Source organism: Chiloscyllium plagiosum, unplaced genomic scaffold (assembly GCF_037043375.1).
Source record: "Chiloscyllium plagiosum isolate Xiang-an unplaced genomic scaffold, Cpla_swu_hap1 HiC_scaffold_25, whole genome shotgun sequence".
Taxonomy (NCBI): domain Eukaryota; kingdom Metazoa; phylum Chordata; class Chondrichthyes; order Orectolobiformes; family Hemiscylliidae; genus Chiloscyllium; species Chiloscyllium plagiosum.
Genome location: NW_028270163.1, coordinates 34537592 through 34559301, shown reverse-complemented (window position 1 = coordinate 34559301; position 21710 = coordinate 34537592). Strand labels below are relative to the sequence as shown.

At 41.2% G+C, this 21710-nt stretch overlaps 1 protein-coding gene and 1 pseudogene across 4 annotated transcripts in view; both read left to right on the top strand.

Annotated features, from left to right (window-relative positions):
* Nucleotides 1-21710, top strand: part of kif19 (kinesin family member 19) — a 238258-nt gene that overhangs the window by 160468 nt on the left and 56080 nt on the right. For all 4 annotated transcript variants that reach the window (XM_088000607.1, XM_043714731.2, XM_043714728.2 and 1 more), the window contains exons 6-7: nucleotides 1830-1955; nucleotides 15576-15770. In XM_088000607.1, the coding sequence (XP_087856733.1) occupies nucleotides 1830-1955; nucleotides 15576-15770 (321 nt within the window). The remainder of the gene's footprint in view (nucleotides 1-1829; nucleotides 1956-15575; nucleotides 15771-21710) is intronic.
* LOC122562146 (GTP-binding nuclear protein Ran pseudogene) lies at nucleotides 13827-14458 on the top strand (annotated as a pseudogene).

Sequence of the window (21710 nt, the reverse complement as noted above, 5' to 3'; positions counted from 1 at the left end):
TTAAATAGGCTAGGGCTGTTTTCCCTGGAGCATCGGAGGCTGAGGGGTGACCTTATCGACCTTATTAGAGACATGGATAGGGTAAATAGGTAAAGTCTTTTCCCTGGGGTATGGGAGTCCAGAACTAGAGGGCATAGGTTTAGGGTGAGAGGGGAAAGACATAAAAGAGACCTATGGGGCATCTTTTTCATGCAGAGGGAAGTGGTGGAGGCTGGTACAATTGCAACATTTAAAAAGCATCTGGAATGGGTATATGAATAGGAGGAATTTGGAGGGATATGGGCCGGGTGCTGGCAGGTGGGACTAGATTGGTTGGGATATCTGATCGGCATGGATGAGTTGGACCGAAGGGTATGTTTCCGTGCAGTACATCTCTTTGACTCTATGACTAATTAAATCATATTAAAGTCAAACAGGACAATCCTCAGTTCAGTAGCTGGTCAGTCAGACCTGAGTCTTGGGTTGAGTCAGAAGTTTATATTTGTGTTCAATGCTTTTTATTGGTGATTGTCCCCCACTCACAGAGAGGGAGGGGGAGATCTGGCTAGCTTTCTGGATTTTGGAGATCTGGGAGTGCAAACTGCTCTCCTCTCAGTGTTGAGACAAACAATGCCTTAGAATATTCCAGCGTTGTTGCTGGACAGTTTCTTTTCCAAAACAAAGATGCCTGGTGCTAACTAGACTTAAAAAAAAAATCAAATTCCTTTTCTCCTAATCGTAACATGTTATTTGGTAACCAGTGACTGAAAAGAGGTCAGTTCGACAGTTGATTCTTTCCCTACAATGTGGTAGTACAGAATTGATGGACTAAAGGGACTTTTTTGTACTGTACGATTCTGAGATTCCAAACTTCTATTTTCCAGTTTATGCGTCAAAACAGAACAAAGGTAGTCCTTTCCTTTCTGTTATGGATAACTTGATATAAACATTTGCATCATGGTCTGACAAAAAAGGTGCCTAAATTAGGTAATAAACATGTTTTTTTCATTACATGGTCTCAAACTCTGTTCAGTGCTTATTGGTGATACCAGTGCTTATTGCATTGTTGCTACTTTGCTCTACTTAGAAACTGTTCCAAAAGGGTAATAATCTTTTTAACTAGGCCTGACAACCTCTACTCTGCAAAGGTTTACTGAACCGCAGACAAACATAATTTAGTTAAACAATAAACAACTTAGAAACTTGGACAAACCTATATTTTCAGCAAAGTAAATTGTGTATCGGAACTCATTTACTGTACATCGGCCTGACTGCCACATAAGTCATGTTTGCCTCATTCCCTTTTGCAATATATTGTAAGAAATCACAGGGATGTTAATAAGTATTTCATCTTGCCTCAGCTATGCACTTACATTTCTACAGAACTTTGACAATCAGAGGAAGTGCGTCAAGCTGCTGTATGTATTTTCACAACATTTGGCTGTCCAAATGAATACTAAAACTAAATCTACACACTGAACTGGAGGTTCAGTGGCTATAGTGTGCTTCAGCCATACAAATCCTATCATGAGCTTTGGAAGTCACAATTACCCTTTGCAGCACTTCAGACAATTTCCAAATGTGTGGAGTAATATTTCTGAGCTGAAGATCTTGTGCATTATGCAGACTCATTTCCTTTTCATCTTCACTGGCAACAGAATGGGTGCAGGATCACTTGTGGGATATGATGCAGTGGACAAACAAAGGGTGGGAATGAAGAATGAAAGCCAAGTTTTATTAATTTTGCTACCACAAAACCTTCCTCGATTTTGTCTTAAAAGACAAGTACAAAGATTTTCTGAACTATTTGTGATTTTCTTATATTCTTTCTTCTTTCTTTTCCTTCTCAGATTTATAATGAGATGATACGGGACCTACTCAATCCATCATCTGGCTTCCTAGATCTCCGAGAAGACTCCAAAGGTGGGATCCAAATTGCAGGAATTACTGAAGTGTCAACTATTAATGCCAAAGAGGTAACAGACAAAGGTTTACCATTACCTTTTGCTATCAACAGCAATGTATTTCTTCTACAATTCAGGTAGTGCAGGAAAACTGTGGTGAATTGTTCATTATTTTGCTTACATTGATGTTTCATTAATCAGGGAACAAAGTGGAAGAAATTAATCCTTAAAATAGCAACAAAAATGTGCACAAGGTTAAACAATTAGTACCCTTGTGAGACAGAAAACAACTGAAAGAACCAGAGTAGAAAATACTTAAGGATGGTAAAGGGTTATTGATAAACAAATATCTAAAGGTTTGAAGAATGTTTTCCTTGTTCAAGTTACATTCTAGTTACACACATTGATTTGTCAAATGTATAAATGGGAGGTTTTTTTGACGCTTTTGGATGAACTTCTCAGAAGTTATTTCTAATCTTTCTCTCTTTGCACCTTCTCTGCGGCTGTAACACTGTATTCTGCACTCTATTCTACTACCCTGGTACACTTTGTATGGTACAGTCTGCCTCTATAACACACAAAACAACACTTTTCACCGTATCCTGATACATATGATGACAATCAATCAATCAAACATGGAATTGCATAGTTACAAATACTTAATGATTAACAAACAGCAACTAAATGACAATTGAGCTTAGGGCCTAGTTCGACACAGGTAGCAGCTCATCAAAAAGCAGAATACTGCAAACTGTTAGGAGTTTTTTACAGGCCGCCTAATAGTCCTAGAAACGTAGAAGAAAGGATTGCGAGGATGATTCAAGAGAAGAGTGAAAGTAATAGGGTGGTTGTTATGGGGGACTTTAACTTTCCTGATATTAATTGGGAAAGCTATAGCTCAAGTTCGTTAGATGGGTCAGTGTTTGTCCAATGTGTGCAGGAGGGTTTCCTGACACAATATGTAGATAGGCCAACAAGAGGTGAGGTCATACTGGATTTGGTTCTGGGTAATGAACCAGGTCAGGTGTTAGAATTAGAGGTAGGTGAGCACTTTGGGGACAGTGACCACAATTCGGTGACTTTTACTCTCGTGATGGAGAGGGATAAGTGTGCACTACAGGGCAAGAGTTATAGATGGGGGCAGGGAAATTATGATGCTGTGAGGCATGACTTAGGATGTGTGGCCTGGAAAAGTAAGCTTCAAGGCAAGGGTGTAATTGATATGTGGAGCTTGTTCAAGGAGCAACTATTGAGTGTCCTTGATAAGTATGTGCCCGTCAGGCAGGGAGGAAATGGTCGTGTGAGGGAGCCGTGGTTTAATAAGAAATTGGAATCCCTTGTTAAATGGAAGAGGGCGGCCTATGTAAAGATGAGGCGTGAAGGTTCAATTGGGGCGATTGAGAGTTATAAGGTAGCCAGGAAGGACCTGAAGAGAGAGCTAAGAGCAGCAAGGAGGGGACATGAAAGGTCCTTAGTTGGTAGGATTAGGGAAAACCCTAAGGCTTTCTATAGGTATGTCAGGAATAAAAGAATGACTAGGGTAGGAATAGGTCCAGTCAAGGATAGTAATGGGAAGTTGCGTGTGGAGGCTGAAGAGATTGGGGAGACACTGAATGAATACGTTTCGTCAGTATTCAATCAGGAACAGGACATTGTTGTCAATGTGAGTACTGAGTCACAATTAAGTAGAATGGATGGCTTTGAGGTATGTAGAGAAGAGGTGTTGGAAATTCTGGAAAGGGTGAAAATAGATAAGTCCCCTGGGCCTGATGGCATTTATCCTAGGATTCTCCGGGATGCAAGGGAGGAGATTGCAGAGCCATTGGCCTTGATTTTTATGTCCTCTTTGTCTACAGGAGTAGTGCCAGAAGATTGGAGGCTAGCAAATGTGGTTCCCTTGTTCAAGAAGGGGATTAGGGATAACCCTAGCAACTATAGGCCGGTGAGTCTCACTTCTGTTGTGGGCAAAATCTTAGAGAGAATTGTAAGGGATAGGATTTATGAACATCTGGATAGGAATAATGTGATCAAGGATAGTCAGCATGGTTTTGTGAAGGGCAGGTCATGCCTCACAAACCTTATTGAATTCTTTGAGAAGGTGACTAAGGAGGTGGACGAGGGGAAAGCAGTAGATGTGGTGTACATGGATTTTAGTAAGGCGTTTGATAAGGTTCCCCATGGTAGACTACTGCAAATAATACGGAGGTATGGCATTGAGGGTGAGTTGGAGGTTTGGATTAGGAGTTGGCTGGCTGGAAGAAGACAGAGGGTAGTAGTTGATGGCAAAGGTTCATCTTGGAGTGCCGTCACTAGCGGTGTTCCGCAAGGATCTGTTTTGGGACCATTGCTGTTTGTCATTTTTATAAATGACCTGGAGGAGGGGTTAGAAGGTTGGGTGAGCAAGTTTGCGGATGATACGAAAGTCGGAGGAGTTGTTGATAGTGAGGAAGGATGTGGCAGGTTACAGCGGGATATAGATAAGCTGCAGAACTGGGCAGAAAGGTGGCAAATGGAGTTCAATGTAGCTAAGTGTGAGGTGATTCACTTTGGTAAGAGTAATAAAAAGATGGGGTACTGGGCTAACGGTCGGATACTTGGTAGTGTGGATGAGCAGAGGGATCTTGGTGTCCATGTACACAAATCTTTGAAAGTTGCCACCCAGGTAAATAGTGCGGTGAAGAAGGCATATGGCGTACTGGCTTTTATTGGTAGAGGAATTGAGTTCCGGAGTACTGAGGTCATGTTGCAGTTGTATAGGACTCTGGTGCGGCCACATCTGGAGTATTGTGTGCAGTTTTGGTCGCCATACTATAGGAAGGATGTGGAGGCACTGGAACGGGTGCAGAGGAGGTTTACCAGGATGTTGCCTGGTATGGTAGAAAGATCATATGAGGAAAGGCTGAGGCACTTGGGGTTGTTTTCATTGGAGAAAAGAAGGTTTAGGGGTGACTTGATAGAGGTGTATAAGATGATTAGGGGTTTAGATAGGGTCGACAGTGAGAATCTTTTTCCACGTATGGAGTCAGCTATTACAAGGGGGCATAGCTTTAAATTGAGGGGGGGTAGGTATAGGACAGATGTTAGGGGTAGGTTCTTTACTCAGCGAGTCGTGAGTTCATGGAATGCCCTGCCAGTAGCAGTGGTGGACTCTCCTTCATTATGGGCATTTAAGCGGGCATTGGATAGGCATATGGAGGATAGTGGGCTAGTGTAGGTTAGGTGGGCTTGGATCGGCGCAACATCGAGGGCCGAAGGGCCTGTACTGCGCTGTATTCTTCTATGTTCTATGTTCTATGCTGGAAATATTAAATAATAGAAGAAAATGTTGGAAATACTCACAGGTCCAGCTGCAAGCTTGGAGAGAGAAGCAAGAATTAATATTTCAGGTTGCTGACATTTCATTTCATTTTCATTCCCCTCTTCATAGATGTTTTGTGACCTGATGAATATTTCCAGATTTTGTTTTTGTTTTTACTTAGGGGAGTAACTCAATGGCCTTCAAAACCATGTAATTGTAAGAGCAAAACACCCAACAGTGTCATTTGAGATCAGCATATTCAAAAACAAAATCTCCTCCTGCTGATATATTGATTGATTTGCTGACATGTTAATGATGCTTTGTAAATTAATTTTATTTAGTATTTGGTGACATTTTTATTGCATTTGATCTGATAATTGATTGCACGGAGTTATCATTTGGCATATCTGTTGTGTACCCCTATCTGAAAGGGCTTCAAACTTGAAATGTACAACGTTTGCATTGTAGCTTGTGATAGAAATAAAATTTTAATTTGAGGTTGGACAATGTGATATTGCATTTGGTTTATTGTCTGCAATAGCTCTCTTGTAAATAGATTTCTCATCAGTTATTCTTCTTTTTGGAATGTAAATCAAATCAGTGGCACACAACCCTACTTGTTATATACACAGTTCATGTGCAATTCAATTGTGTTTTGACTGAATATAGTATAAAGTACATTTAGTGTAAGTTTTTCACTCATGCTGTTGGAATAAAATAGCCTGTAAATATTTTTTAATTATGAAAAAATAAGGGATTACATAATTAGTAGTACGTTTCATGATGTATTTATGAGGTTTGACCTGTATTTAAGAGTTGCTTGGCTCTTCTCAGTTTTAGTCTATAAATTGCTGTACTTTGGTAATTCAGATAGATTATTGGTTGGGTTAAGGCTGTACAAGACATTGGTTAGACCACTTTTGGAATACTGTGTGCAATCTGGTCTCCCTGCTATAGGAAGGATATTGTGAAACTTGAAAGGGTTCAGAAAAGATTTACAAAGGTGTTGCCAGGACTGGAGAGGCTGAATAGACTGGGGCTATATTCCCTGTAGTATTGGAGACTGAGAGGTGACATTATAGAGGTTGATAAAATCATGAAGGGCATGAATAGGATAAATAGCCAAGGTCTTTCCCTAAATGGAGAAATCCAAAACTAGAGGGCATTGGTTTAAGGTGAGAGGGGAAAGATCTAAAAGGGACGTAAGGGGCAACTTTTTCATGCAGAAGGTGGTGCGTGTATGGAATGAGCTACCAGAGGAAGTGGTGGAGGCTGGTACAATTACAACATTTAAAAGGTATCTGGAAGGGTACATGAATAGGAAGGGTTGAGAGGGATATGGAGAAAGTGAGGACTGCAGATGCTGGAGATCCGAGCTGAAAATGTGTTGCTGGAAAAGCGCAGCAGGTCAGGCAGCATCCAAGGAGCAGGAGAATCGACGTTTCAGGAGTGAAGAAGGGCTCATGCCTGAAACGGCGATTCTCCTGCTCCTTGGATGCTGCCTGACCTGCTGCGATTTTCCAGCAACACATTTTCAGCTGAGAGGGATATGGGCCAAGTCATAGCAAATGGTATGAGATTGGGTTGGGATACCTGGTCGGCACAGACGAGTTGCACCAAAGGATCTGTTTCTGTGCTGTACATCTCTATCACTCTTAAATATGTTATAATGAAATAAATGTATTGTCTCAAAAATGTCTAATTATCTATTTTCTGATATGAATTTGATCTGTGATGCTTTTGAGTCACTATTACTTAATGTCATGTGCCACATAGATGTGAAACATTTGACACTTTATATATTTAGCCAGGGTAATACATGCTGTTGGAGGACCACTCATACAAGAAAAATATTATACAAATATTTGACATAATCAATATATTAAAATTGTTGACTGTGCTATGATACATCAATATCTGGAAAGCTATAGATTATGCAGAGTGAACTATTAAATTTTAAGGTCAAGAACAGCAATGCGCATATTTGCATTAGAAGTGATTATTTATTACTATCTTGCTACTTAGTTTATTAAAATGGTTCTGTTTGTATTGCACCTGTAAATTAGTAAAATGACTAAAGATGTTTACTAAGAACAATATCAAACATAAGTAAGGGTCAACTGTTTCACGCAGAGGGTGGTGCGTGTATGGAATGAGCTGCCAGAGGAAGTGGTGGAGGCTGGTACAATTGCAACATTTAAGAGGCATTTGAATGAGTATATGAATAGGAAGGGTTTGGAGGGATATGGGCCAAGTGCTGGCAGGTGGGACTAGATTGGGTTGGGATATCTGGTCGGCATGGATGGGTTGGACCGAAGGATCTGTTTCCATGCTGGACATCTCTATGACTCTATGACCAAGCCGTGTAGATGTATTAGGACAGTTAACAAAAAGCATGCTCAAGATTAGTCTTTAAATAGAAATTTGGAATTGAAATGAAGGAAAACGTTTTATGCAGTGAGTGGTGCCTGACAGTCTGAGAGGAGATTTTGTTGTGGCTTTCAAAAACAAATTAAATACACGTGGTCCCCAATTTACAAATATCTGACTTACAAACATGACCTCATAACGGAGTGTAATTTTAAAGATATGACACATGAATATTTCCTGTACTTATGACTGGTTCTTGTGAACAGACTCCAGAGCAGAACCTTTTTGCAACCTGGGGATTGCCTGTAATTAGCTGAAGAAACCAAATCATTGGAGGGGTTTAAGGACAGAAGAGGTTTAGACAGCCAAAGGCATTCTTTTTGTTATTTTTAATATTGTTATGTAAATATGGTCTTTAGTTAATACCTCGTGTCAATTGAAGATCAGATGCCTGGTAGTTTGATGCATTTGATGATAATGAATGTCAGTGTTGTTGAAAGGCCAGTCTGTACTAATGGATCCCATTGAAAGAAAACTCAAGATTGGCAAGTATCCTATTGAGATGGGAAACTGAACTTGGAAAAATCAGTGGTCAGTGTGACAAAATTGTAAATTGGGAGCAGATTTGGTGACACAAGGTATAAAATGAACAACTGCCATTGATTAAATGATAAAAATGAGTGCTCCTGAAGAAAGATCAGAGCAGAGAGAAACAGATTGTGATACATTGGATAATCAATATTCAAAGATGAGTAGGCAGGCAAGAAAGGCTGTAATGTATTGGATAACATTGAAAAATTGTGTTAACAGTGGCTTTTAATCCTTCATAACAATGATCATAATCTATGAGGTGACAAAAGATTGATGGGAGTAATGAGGATAAATATGGTATACACTGTACATGGACTTCCAAAAGATGTTTGATAAAATACCACATACCTGACCTGCTGCGCTTTTCCAGCAACACATTTCCAGCTCTGATCTCCAGCATCTGCAGACCTCACTTTCTCCACATAAAAGTCTTGTCAACCAAATGTGAACTCATGGAATAGGACCAGTGGCAGCCTGGATACTAAGTAGACTGAGTAAGAGGAAACAGAGTAGTGTTTGTCTTTTGGGCTGGAGGATGATATATAGTGCGGTCAGCACCAGAACTACTGTTTTGTTTATCATATTAATGATGAAGACTTGTATGTGCAAGGCACAATTTCAGAATTTGCAGGTTACACAAAACTTGGAAATATTGTAAAATGAGTGGGGGATATGATGATCTTGATGACATAGGTGAACATGTGGCAGAGGGGTTGAAGTGATAAATCTGATTGGGAAAAACAGAAACAGACTGGGCAAAACAAAGGTAACACTGTAAATAAGGTGCAGAATCAGAGAGACCTCTAGTTATACGTGCATAGATAATTGAATGTGGCAAGGCAAGTTGAGAATATGAAGGTCAACACAATCCTAGTCTTCATATATTGAAGTACCACGCACACAAGCAAGGGAGTTATGATGAACCTGTACCAAATGCTATTTGGACCCAACTGGTGCATGGTGTCCAATTTAGAGCATGATATTGTAGGGATGTAATGGAATAAGAGAGTGTGCAGAAAAGATTTATCGGAATGGTCCCAGGGATTACACTGATAGACTGAAGAACCTGTGGTTGTTCTAGTTCAGGAAAGAGAGAATTGAGTGGAAATTTGATAGAGGTGTTCCAAACTATGAGGGGTCTGTACAGATTAGTATAAGGAGAGACAGTTCCTATTGACAGAAAGATTGATAATCAGAGGATACTATTTAAGGTAAATGGCAAAAGATTTGAAATGAGGAAAAACGTTTTTATGCAATGAGCGGTTGGCATCTGGAATGTGCTGTCAGGGGAAGATTCCATTGTGGCCTTTCAAAACCAAATTGAACACAGGGGGTCTCCGATTTACAAATGTCTGACTTACAAGAGCTTGCGCTTACAGACATGATCTCATCTGGGAGTGTAATTTTAAAGATCTGACACATGAACAATTCCTGAACTTATGAACAGCTCCTTTATATTTTTCTAAGTTGTGTTCCAACTTACAAATAAAACAACTTAGGAACAGACTCAAGAACAGAACCCATTCGCAACCTGGGGATTACCTGAATTTAGCTGAAGAGATAAAAGTTTACAGGACTGCATGAAAAGGGTAGAGGAGTGCTTCCAGATGAATTACTCTTTCAAGGAGTCAGCAGAGACGTGAAGAGCTAAATGGCTTCCTGCTGTCCTTTAACCATTCTATGATTGTATTAATATTGATAGACAAATGCAAATTCTGATCCAGACCACTGTCCAACCTTACAATTTGTTTCTGTGGTTAGTTTTAATCATGCCACAGTTGACAGCCCTGTAACCTGTATTTAACAGGCATTAAATGCAAATTGATTATTGGAAAGCAAATGCTTATGGCTGCAATGACAGAGCAACAATTGCCATTCAAAACTGATTCATATTAGATCATTCTGAGGTCAGCAGTTAAATCAATGAGCATCCATTTAGAGCTGTCTTGTGTGCCATTTTTCTTGATTCGCAAACAAATGTTTGGTGATTTAATTGTTAATGTGTACATCTTTCGGTCATCAATTTTGTTTGGCACTGAAGGTATACGATGGGACATAGAACATAGAACATAGAACAATACAGCGCAGTACAGGCCCTTTGGCCTTCGATGTTGCGCCGATCCAAGCCCTCCTAACCTATACTAACCCACTATCCTCCATATACCTATCCAATGCCCGCTTAAGTGCCCATAAAGAGGGAGAGTCCACCACTGCTACTGGCAGGGCATTCCATGAACTTACAACTCGCTGAGTGAAGAACCTACCCCTAACTTCAGTCCTATATCTACCCCCCCTTAATTTAAAGCTATGCCCCCTTGTAATACCCGACTCCATACGCGGGAAAAGGTTCACACTGTCAACCCTAACTAACCCCCTAATCATCTTGTACACCTCAATCAAGTCACCCCTAAACCTTCTTTTCTCTAATGAAAACAGCCCCAAGTGTCTCAGTCTTTCCTCATACGATCTTCCTTCCATACCAGGCAACATCCTGGTAAACCTCCTCTGCACCCGTTCCAGTGCCTCCACATCCTTCCTATAGTATGGCGACCAAAACTGCACACAATATTCCAGATGCGGCCGCACCAGAGTCTTATACAACTGCATCATGACCTCAGGACTCCGGAACTCAATTCCTCTACCAATAAAAGCCAGTACGCCATATGCCTTCCTCACCGCACTATTTACCTGGGTGGCAACTTTCAGAGATCTGTGTACATGGACACCAAGATCCTTCTGCTCATCCACACTACCAAGTATCCGACCATTAGCCCAGTACCCCATCTTTTTGTTATTCTTCCCAAAGTGAATCACCTCACACTTAGCTACATTGAATTCCATTTGCCACCTTTCTGCCCAGCTCTGCAGCTTCTCTATATCCTGCTGTAACCTGCCACATCCTTCCTCACTGTCAACAACTCCTCCGACTTTCGTATCATCCGCAAACTTGCTCACCCAACCTTCTAACCCCTCTTCCAGGTCATTTATAAAAATGACAAACAGCAATGGTCCCAAAACAGATCCTTGCGGAACACCGCTAGTGACGGTACTCCATGAAGAAACTTTGCCATCAACTACTACCCTCTGTCTTCTTCCATCCAGCCAATTCCTAATCCAAACCTCCAACTCACCCTCAATGCCATATCTCCGTATTTTCTGCAGTAGCCTACCATGGGGAACCTCATCAAACGCCTTACTAAAATCCATATATACCACATCTACCGCTTTCCCCTCATCAACCTCCTTCGTCACCTTTTCAAAGAATTCAATAAGGTTTGTGAGGCACGACCTGCCCTTCACGAAACCATGCTGACTATCCTTGATCACATTATTCCTATCCAGATGTGCATAAATCCTATCCCTTACAATTCTCTCTAAGACTTTGCCCACAACAGAAGTGAGACTCACCGGCCTATAGTTACTAGGGTTATCCCTACTCCCCTTTTTGAACAAGGGAACCACATTTGCTATCCTCCAGTCTTCTGGCACTACTCCTGTAGACAAAGAGGACATAAAAATCAAGGCCAATGGCTCTGCAATCTCCTCCCTTGCTTCCCAGAGAATCCTAGGATAAATGCCATCAGGCCCAGGGGACTTATCTATTTTCACCTTTTCCAGGATTTCCAACCTCTACATACCTCAAAGCCATCCATTCTACTTATTTGTGACTCAGTATTCACATCGACGACAATGCCCTGTTCCTGAGTAAATACTGAAGAAAAGTATTCATTCAGTGTCTCCCCAATCTCTTCCGCCTCCACACGCAACTTCCCACTACTATCCTTGACTGGACCTATTCCTACCCTAGTCATTCTTTTATTCCTAACATACCTATAGAAAGCCTTAGGGTTTTCCCTAATCCTACCGACTAAGGACCTTTCATGTCCCCTCCTTGCTGCTCTTAGCTCTCTCTTCAGGTCCTTCCTGGCTACCCTATACCTCTCAATCGCCACAATTGAACCTTCACGTCTCATCTTGAGATAGGCCGCTCTCTTCCATTTAACAAGGGATTCCAATTCCTTATTAAACCACGGCTCCCTCGCACGACCCTTTCCTCCCTGTTGACAGGTACATAATTATCAAGGACACTCAATAGTTGCTCCTTGAACAAGCTCCACATATCATTTACACTCTTGCCTTGGAGTCTACTTTTCCAAGCCACACATCCTAAGTCATGCCTCACCGCATCATAATTTCCCTGACCCCAGCTATAACTCTTGCCCTATAGTACACACTTATCCCTCTCCATCACGAGAGTAAAAATCACCGAATTATGGTCACTATCCCCAAAGTGCTCACCTACCTCTAATTCTAACACCTGGCCTGGTTCGTTACCCAGAACCAAATCCAGTATGGCCTCACCTCTTGTTGGCCTGTCTACATATTGTGTCAGGAAACTCTCCTGCACACATTGAACAAACACTGACCCATCTAACGAACTTGAGCTATAGCTTTCCCAATCAATATCAGGAAAGTTAAAGTCCCCCATAACAACCACCCTATTACTGTCACTCATCTCCTGAATCACCTTCCCTATCCTTTCTTCAATGATTCTAGGACTATTAGGAGGCCTGTAAAAGACTCCTAACAGGGTGACCTCACCTTTCCTATTCCTAACCTCAGCCCAAACTACCTCAGATGGCAAGTCCTCATCCATCGTCCTTTCCACCACTGTAATACTATCTTTGACAAGCAATGCCACACCTCCCCCTCTTTTACCCCCACCTCTGACCCTACTAAAACATTTAAATCCTGGAACCTGCAACAGCCAATCCTGTCCCTGTTCTAGCCATGTCTCCGTAATAGCCACAACATCGAAGTCCCAGGTACCAACCCACGCTGCAAGTTCACCTACCTTATTTCGTATACTTCTTGCATTGAAGTATACACACTTCAAGCCACTTTCCTGTTTACAGGCACCCTCCTTGGAAATTGAGGCCATGTTCCTAACCTCCCTACACTCCAGGCCCTGCACCCTGAAGCTACAATCTGGGTTCCCATGCCCCTGCAGAGTTAGTTTAAACCCCCCCCAAGAGCACTAGCAAACCTCCCCCCAAGGATACTGGTGCCCCTCAGGTTCAGGTGTAGACCATCCTGTTTATAGAGGGACATTTCTGATAAAAATATAACCCGATATAGGCTTGTCACAATGATCATACTGTCATAGATATATTGTCTGCAACAGATTAGAGAAATTAATGAGCTCCTAAGGGATTATTTGGTGAAGATCAGTGCAGGGACTAAGTGTTTCTTAAATTTCCATCATTGTGTTCTTAATTAGAAACATTTAATAGTAATTAATAATGCTATGTTTCCCATTTCTCACACAAATATTTACATCCATAAAGCATTTGCTAACCTTCAAATATTTTATGTTAATATGTTATGTGAATATGCTTTATTTAATTCTGTCAATAATTGGTGTATTAATTGGTGAAATGCAGGAATATCAGAAAGGTCACGTTCAGTTTTCCATCAGGCATGCATCAAGATCACTGTATCTGATAGAAAGAAACTCCATATTATTCTAAGAAATGAATTCCTTCCATTCAAGTATTTCTTGTCATGTAAACACTGGTAATGGTAGATGTATCCTTAAGAAAGGTCAAAATGATTTTGAGGCTCAAGCGTCCATTTTGAGGGAGAGAAGTTTCTGGAAGTTTTTTTTTAAAAAGGCCATTGATGATCAAGAAAAACCTCAAGTTGAATTCAAGCTTGTACTTGTTGGAGGTGGTGGTACTGGGAAAACTACTTTTGGGAAGTGCCACATGACTGGCAAGTTTGAAAAGAAGTATGTAGCAACATTGGGTGTTGAAGTTCACCCAATTGTGTTCTATACTAACAGAGGTCCCATTAAATTTAATGTTTGGGATACTGCTGGTCAGGAGAAATTTGGTGGTCTCCATAATGGTTATTACATTCAATTATTATGTTTGATGTAACCTCACAAGTGATATACAAGAGTGTGCCTAACTGGCATAGAGACTTGGTGAGAGTGTGTGAAAACCTCCCCATTGTGTTGTGTGGCCACAAAGTTGATATTAAAGACAGAAAAGTGAAGGCAAAATCTATTGTCTTCCACAGGAAGAAAAATCTTCAGTACTATGACATTTCTGCCAAAATTAATTACAACTTCGAGAAGCCATTTTTGTGGCTTGTCAGAAAGCTGATTGGAGATCCAAATTTAGAGTTTGTTGCTATGCCAGCTTTGGTACCACCAGAGGTTCAGGTGGACCCTGCATTAGCAGCACGTTACAAGCAAGCCCTGAAGACTGCTCAAAGCACTGCTTTGCCAGATGAAGATGACAACCTGTGATTTAATGGCTGGAAGAAAGTGAGGACTGCAGATGCTGGAGATCAGAGCTGAAAAATGTATTGCTGGAAAAGCGCAGCTGGTCAGGCAGCATCAAAGGAGAAGGAGAATCGGCGTTTCGGGTATAATTTCCTGAAGAAGGGCTTATGCCCGAAATGTCGATTCTCCTTCTCATTTAATGGCTGGAGTCAAGCACCAGCAGCCTAGTTTCATAGGCTCTGTCCTGTGATGCAGCGAGTTTGCCAGTTCATTAACTGAACAGAACTTAACTGCTTATAACCTTGAAATCTTAAGGGAGCTAAAGGAGTTGTAATTGGGATTGAATGGTGTACAGTATGACAATTTCCTTTACACTTGGACCTGTGTACTTGATAATAAAACTGTATTGATAGACTGCAACATTGGCCTATATGCATAATTTAATTTATGGTGCAAGTAGAATCACAATATACATCGTTACAAGTTGTATGTTAATGTCATTCCTCCATATTTTGTTAACTTTTTGGTGGGATCATAAAGTTGTTATGTTAATAAAGTTATATTCCAACTACCTAAAAAAAAGGGCAAAATAACAGATTAACCTTCACTGGCTTTGGAACTCATTTCTTTGAAGTCTAACTATTGCTTTGTTTGGGTTTAATGAATTTGATTCCTTTACCTGGGTTCAACAATTAACAGTATTCCAAAGGCAAAGTACTGCAAAGTACAATATTTTTAGAAAATGCTGCAACTATGCATCGATTCAGCCAGAATCTGTGGAGAAGGGAACAGAATTCACTTTTTCGGACAGTGATCTTTCAGGAGAACTTGAAGACATTACAGATTGAACAGGTTTAAGCATACAGAGAGGCAGGGAAAGGAAGGAGAGCAGGACAGAACAAAAGAGTAGAAGGCACAAGTGTCATAAAGAACAGGAAAGCTTTGCAAAGAGGTGAATTATTGAAGAGAAAGCTAGTTGGGAACATGAGGGAGGAAAGAATGCTGATGTGGTTAGATGAAGAAGGCCAGGAGACGGCTGGGGTGGAACATAAACACCTGCAAAGACCTGTTGGCCTCTGTTGCATGTTTACATTGCTATACATTCGACATAGTCTGAACTGAACCTTTTCTTTCTGGTTAGATAATGCAGCTGTTGGTGAAAGGCAACAAACAGAGAACACAGGAACCCACAGCAGCCAACAAAACCTCCTCTCGGTCTCACGCTGTCCTGCAAGTCACCGTTAGGCAGAAGAGTCGCATCAAAAACATTTTGCAGGAAGTACGAATTGGGCGTTTATTCATGATTGACCTTGCAGGATCTGAGAGAGCTTCACAGGTATGTCACATGTGCCTCTCTTGTAAGCTTGTTGCAGTATCTCAAAATCACTTGAAGATTTGTGCTTGTTCTGCAATGGGGACTGGGCATTGCTGGTAAGCCCAGAATTTCTTCAACATTCTATTTGCCATTGGCTTTCAAAACAATTCAGAGCGCAGCTTAGAGTTATCCACATAACTGTGGATCTGGGTTTACAACTATAGAGTCATAGAGTATGGAAACCGACCCTTTGGTCCAACTCGTCCATGCTGACCAAGTATCCTAAACTAAACTACAGCTGTAGTTCCATTTGCCTACATTTGGACCATATCCCTTAATCCTTTCCAAATGTACACATCCAAATGTCTTTAAATGTTGCAATTGCACCTGCCTCTACCACTTCTTGTGACAGCTCATTCGATTCACACATCACCCTCTGTGAAAAACTTGCCCTTCAGGTCACTTTACCCTCTCACCATAAATCTATGCTCTCTAGTTTTGGACTCCTCCTTCCCTTGGAAGAAGACCTTGGCTATTCACCTTTTCTTTTGCCTTGTGATTTATTGAACTTCTGTAAGGTTACCGCTCAACCTCCAATGCTCTGCTTCCATGGAAATATGTCCGAGTCCAGCTTTCAATGATACTTCCATCGTTACCAGTATGGGGACTAGCTTTTAACCTTAGATGTTTATCAACGGAATTTAAATTCCACCAGCTGCTAGGGCTACATTTGAATTGGTGTGCCAGAGTGTTAGCATGAATTACTACTCAGTAATATTACTGCTATGTTACTGTTATCCCTGTTAGAATAAATCAGAGATTTACATAGAGTCATAGAGATGTACAGCACGGAAACAGACCCTTCGACCAGACATCCCACCCCAATCTAGTCCCACCTGCCAGCACCCGGCCCTTATCCCTCCAAACCCTTCCTATTCGTATACCCATCCAGATCCCTTTTAAATGTTGCAATTGTACCAGCCTCCACCACTTCCTCTGGCAGCTCATTTCATACACGCACCACCCTCTGTGTGAACAAGTTGCCACTTAGGTCTCTTTTATATCTTGCCCCTCTCACCCTAAACCTATGCCCTCTAGTTCTGGACTCCTCCATACCAGGGAAAGGACCTTGTCTATTTATTCTATCCATACCCCTCATCATTTTGTAAACCTCTATACGATCACCCCTCAGCCTCCTACGCTCCAGGGAAAACAGCCCTAGCTTGTTCAGCTTCTCCTCATAGTACAAATCCTCCAACACTGGCAACCCTTGTAAATCTTTTCTGAACCCTTTCAAGTTTCACAACATCCTTCTGATAGGAAGGAGACCAGAATTGTACACAATATTCCAACAGTGGCCTAACCAACGTCCTGTACAGTCGCAACATGACCTCCCACTCCTGTACTCAATACTCTGACCAATAAAGGAAAGCATACCAAACGCCTTTTACACTGTCCTATCTACCTGCAACTCCACTTTCAAGGAGCTATGAACTTGCACTCTAAGGTCTTTTTTGTTTAGCAACATGCCCTAGGACCTTACCATTAAGTGTGTAAGTTCTGCTAAGATTTGCTTTCCCAAAATGCATTTAAATTAAACTCCGTCTGCTACTCCTCAGCCCATCGTCTCATCTGATCAAGATCCTGTTGTAATCCGAGGTAACCTTCTTCGCTCTTCACTACACCTCCACTTTTGGTGTCATCTGCAAACTTAGTAACTATACCTTTTAAGCTCACATCCAAATCATTTATATTGGTATTAGGCAAGAACTTTCAAAAGCTGATTAGGGGCTGATGTTCGCACATAAAGGGATGACTGGAAAATAGGAAGCCTTCAGAAATGAGATAACAAGACTGCAGAGACAGTATGTTCCTGTTAGGGTGAAAGGAAAGGCTAGTAGGTATAGTGAATACTGGATGATGAAAGTAATTGAGGGTTTGGTTAAGAAAAAGAAGGAAGCATATATCAGGTATAGACAGGAGGCAGTAGGAGTATTACTTAAGAGGGAAATCAGGAGGGCAAAAAGGGGACATGAGATAGCTTTGGCAAATAGTTGAGGAGAATCCAAAAGGTTTTTACAAATACATTAAGGTCAAAAGAGTAACTAGGGAGAGAATAGGGCCCCTCAAAGATCAGCAAGGCGGCCTTTGTGTGGAGCCACAGGAGGTGGGGGAGATAGTATTTTGCATCAGTGTTTCCTTTGGAAAATGACATGGAAGATATAGACTGTAGGGAAATAGATGGTGACATCTTGAAAATGTCAGATTACAGAGGAGGAAGTGCTGGATGTCTTGAAATGCATAAAAATGGATAAATCCCCAGGACCTGATCAGGTGTACCCTCGAACTCTGTGGAAAGCTAGGGAAGTGGTTGCTGGGCCTCTTGCTGAGATATTTGTATCATCGATAGTCACAGGTGAGGTGCCAGAAGACTGGAGGTTGGCTAACGTGGTGCCACTGTTTAGGAAAGATGGTAAGGACAAGCCAGAGAACTATAGACCAGTGAGTCTGACATCGGTGGTGAGCAAGTTGTTGGAGGGAATCCTGAGGGACAGGATGTACATGTATTTGGAAAGGCAAGGACTGATTCGGGATAGTCAACATGGCTTTGTGCATGGGAAATCATGTCTCACAAACTTGATTGAGTTTTCTGAAGAAGTAACAAAGAGAATTGATGAGGGCAGAGCGGTAGAACATAAATAAAAAAATTTGAGAAAATGTAAAGCTGAAGTGATTGTCATAAACATGTTTTGGGCTTTATTTTGGCACTAAAATGGTATTAACATTCTCAATACGTTCCTGTAATTAACACCTATAGGTTGCTGCTGCATAGAATGTTTTCTGGAATTCTAATAAACTATCCAGAATAATTAGGCAGGATGCAAACAGAATGGAGTTGGGTAAGTGTTACATTCCTGCTAAAGTGAAAAACACACAAAAAAGGCATTTTATTGTATTTTAATTGTATTGATACAGGTATAAATTAAAGATTTTTAAGACCACAGAGTCACAGAGTGATAGAGATGCACAGCAAGGAAACAGACCCTTTGGTCCAACTCGTCCATGCTGACCATATGTCCTAAATTAATCTAGTCCCATTTGCCAGCATGGGGACCATATCCCTCTAACCCCTTCCTATTCATATACCCATCCAGATGCCTTTTAAATGTTGTAATTCCACCAGCCTTCACCACTTCCTCCAGCAGCTCATTCCATACACGCACCACCCTCTGCGTTAGATCCTTTTTAAATCGTTCCCATCTCACCTTAAACCTATGCCCTCTAGGTTTGGACTCACCAGTCCTGGGGAAAAAAACTTTGTCTATTTACTCTATCCATGCACCTCATAATTTTATAAACCTCTATAAGATCACCCCTCAGTCTCTGATGCTCCAAGGAAAATTCAGCCTCTCCCTATAACTCAAACCCTCCAACCCTGGCAACATCCTTGTAAGTCTTTTCTGAACCCTTTTAAGTTTCACAACACCTGTATAAGAGTTGGGGAGGTCATGTTGTGGCTGTACAGGACCACCACTTAGGCCATGTTTGCAATACTGAGTGCTATTCTGGTCTCCCTGCTGTTATGTCATTGGGATGCGACTTTTTTAGGGTTAGGAAAGTAAAAGTCTTAATCCCTAATTACTTCAGAATGGTGTCAGTGCTATCAAAATGATAATCCAGAACACATGTTTAGAAGGACATAATTTCTCAAAACTCATGGATTAAGTGTTGGTGAATCCAACGCAAGTAATTTGAGTATGTTTTTAAAAACCAAAGAACTGCGCTTGCTGGAAATTCAAAACAAAAATAGAAATTGCTGGAGAAACCCAGCAGGTACAAACGTGGTTAGAGACAAAAGAAAACTGCAGATGCTGGAATCCAAGGTAGACAAGCAAGAGGCTGGGAGATCACAGCAAGCCAGGCAGCATCAGGAGAAGGGTTACACTCGAAACGTCGACTTTTCCACCTCCTGATGCTGCCTGGCTTGCTGTGTTCTCCCAGCTTCCTGCTTGTCTACTGAAGAAACTCAGCAGGTACGGCAGCATCTGTGGAGAGAAAGCAAACTTAACATTTTGAGTCCAGTCACCCGTCTTCAGAACTGATTGTACCGAGGAAAATGCTGAAGATGGGGTCTGGGGGGAATGGAGCAGAGTAAACAATGGGTGGAGGTGGGGCCCAGAGAAAGCAAACAGCTGTTGGGCAGACAAAAATGGGTAAAGTTCAGCGTGGGAGAATCAATAGCTGCTAATGGGGACCATCATTAGGTGGCAATGGGTTGGTTGTGGTAGCAGACAATGTGATGACAAGGCCTGGCGTTTGAGGGTTGGGAGAAAGAATGGAAGTAAAGATGCTTGGGCATTAACATTATTGAACTCAATATTGAGTTAACATTTCAACATGTTATCACAATTAATGTGTCTACATTTGAAGAAGTTGCTGTGGAGCAGAAAGCTGTGGATACTGGAGGTAGGTTTTGAGTTCAGCTTTCCAGAATCTCCAGTGCTTTGCTTTTTTTTGTTGAAATAAAGTAGTTATTTTAAAGAATTACTATTTTAAGATGAATTGAAAATGTTAAATCTTATTTAAGATTGAGGCTTGAACATGAGCTACGCTGAGATATCTCCTTGGCATGGCTGTGGTAGTCACATTACAATTGGCTAGACTGCTACTGGGCTTACAGAGCAGGAAACTTGATCCATTATCCTGCTGGGTACTGATCTAACTGCTGAAAATATTTATGTGTAAAATAGCAGATAGGCGAATCCTCTTCTGATTGAATATCCCATTATTAGAATCCCTACAGTTTGGAAACAAGCCCTTCGACCTAGCAGGTCCACACCAACCCTCCAAAGCATATCCCACTCAGACCCATTCCTCTACATTTCCCCCTAACTAATGCACCTAACTTACACATCCCTGAACATTATGGGCAATTTAGCATGGCCAATTCACTTAACCTGCAAATCCTTGAACTGTGGGAGGAAACCGGAGCACCCGGAGGAAACCCACATAGACACGGGGAGAATGTGCAGACTCCACACCGACAGTCACCCGAGGCTGGGATCAAACCCGGATCCCTGGCACTGTGAGGCAGCAGTGTTAACCATTGAGCCGCTGTGCCGCCTACCCAGATTCCCTTTAAAGACTCGCGTGGTAATAATTCAACAAGGTGCCAGAGGGTACCTGCAGGTCATGACACTGCACGTTCTGAGGCAAGGGTGGAAGAAACTGTTTGAGGAAAAAAATCACTTTCTCACCAAAAACATCTATACTTTTGATTTGAAATTATATGCTATGGTAATTTTAAATCAGATTTGTTTTCCTTGTTTGGTTGCTGTAGTAATTTGTAGTAATTACTGCGTAACCAGATTAATCTATGCTACAAGTCAGGGTTTTGACACTTCCAAAAATGAATGTCACCAAAAAAAGTTCAATTGTTTCTCATTAGTTGTGTTAGATATCTGCTCATTAGTATCCTTTTCATATCATTATTGTTTCGGGAAGTTAGTGAGGAAACCATTCACTATGACGTGATGTCTTGGAGCCTTTATTTTATAATTACCATAATTGGTTGAAATTATCTCCTTGCACTGAAGTTGACATTTTGTATAATTTTCTGTTATGCTTTTGTGCAATACCCACTTTAATATTTAAATGACGATATAATAAACCATTAGCTCAGTGTAGCACAAAAGCCACCAATTATAGCTGTAGCAGAGTTAAAGTAAGGAATGGCTGTGTACTGTGCCAATAGATTAAAAACCCATCATACCCTATACAGATTTGTACAGGTCATGCCCCTGTTTCAAGCAATTTTAAAACACAATTCTAGAATGTTAAGGCTATTAGTGCTGATATGAAAATAAATGTTGAGTGTAGTTGCAGTAACTTAGATCCATAGCCTTACGCTAACTGACACAACAGTGGCAGAAGGGCAGGAAGGAATTGGGTATGCATTAC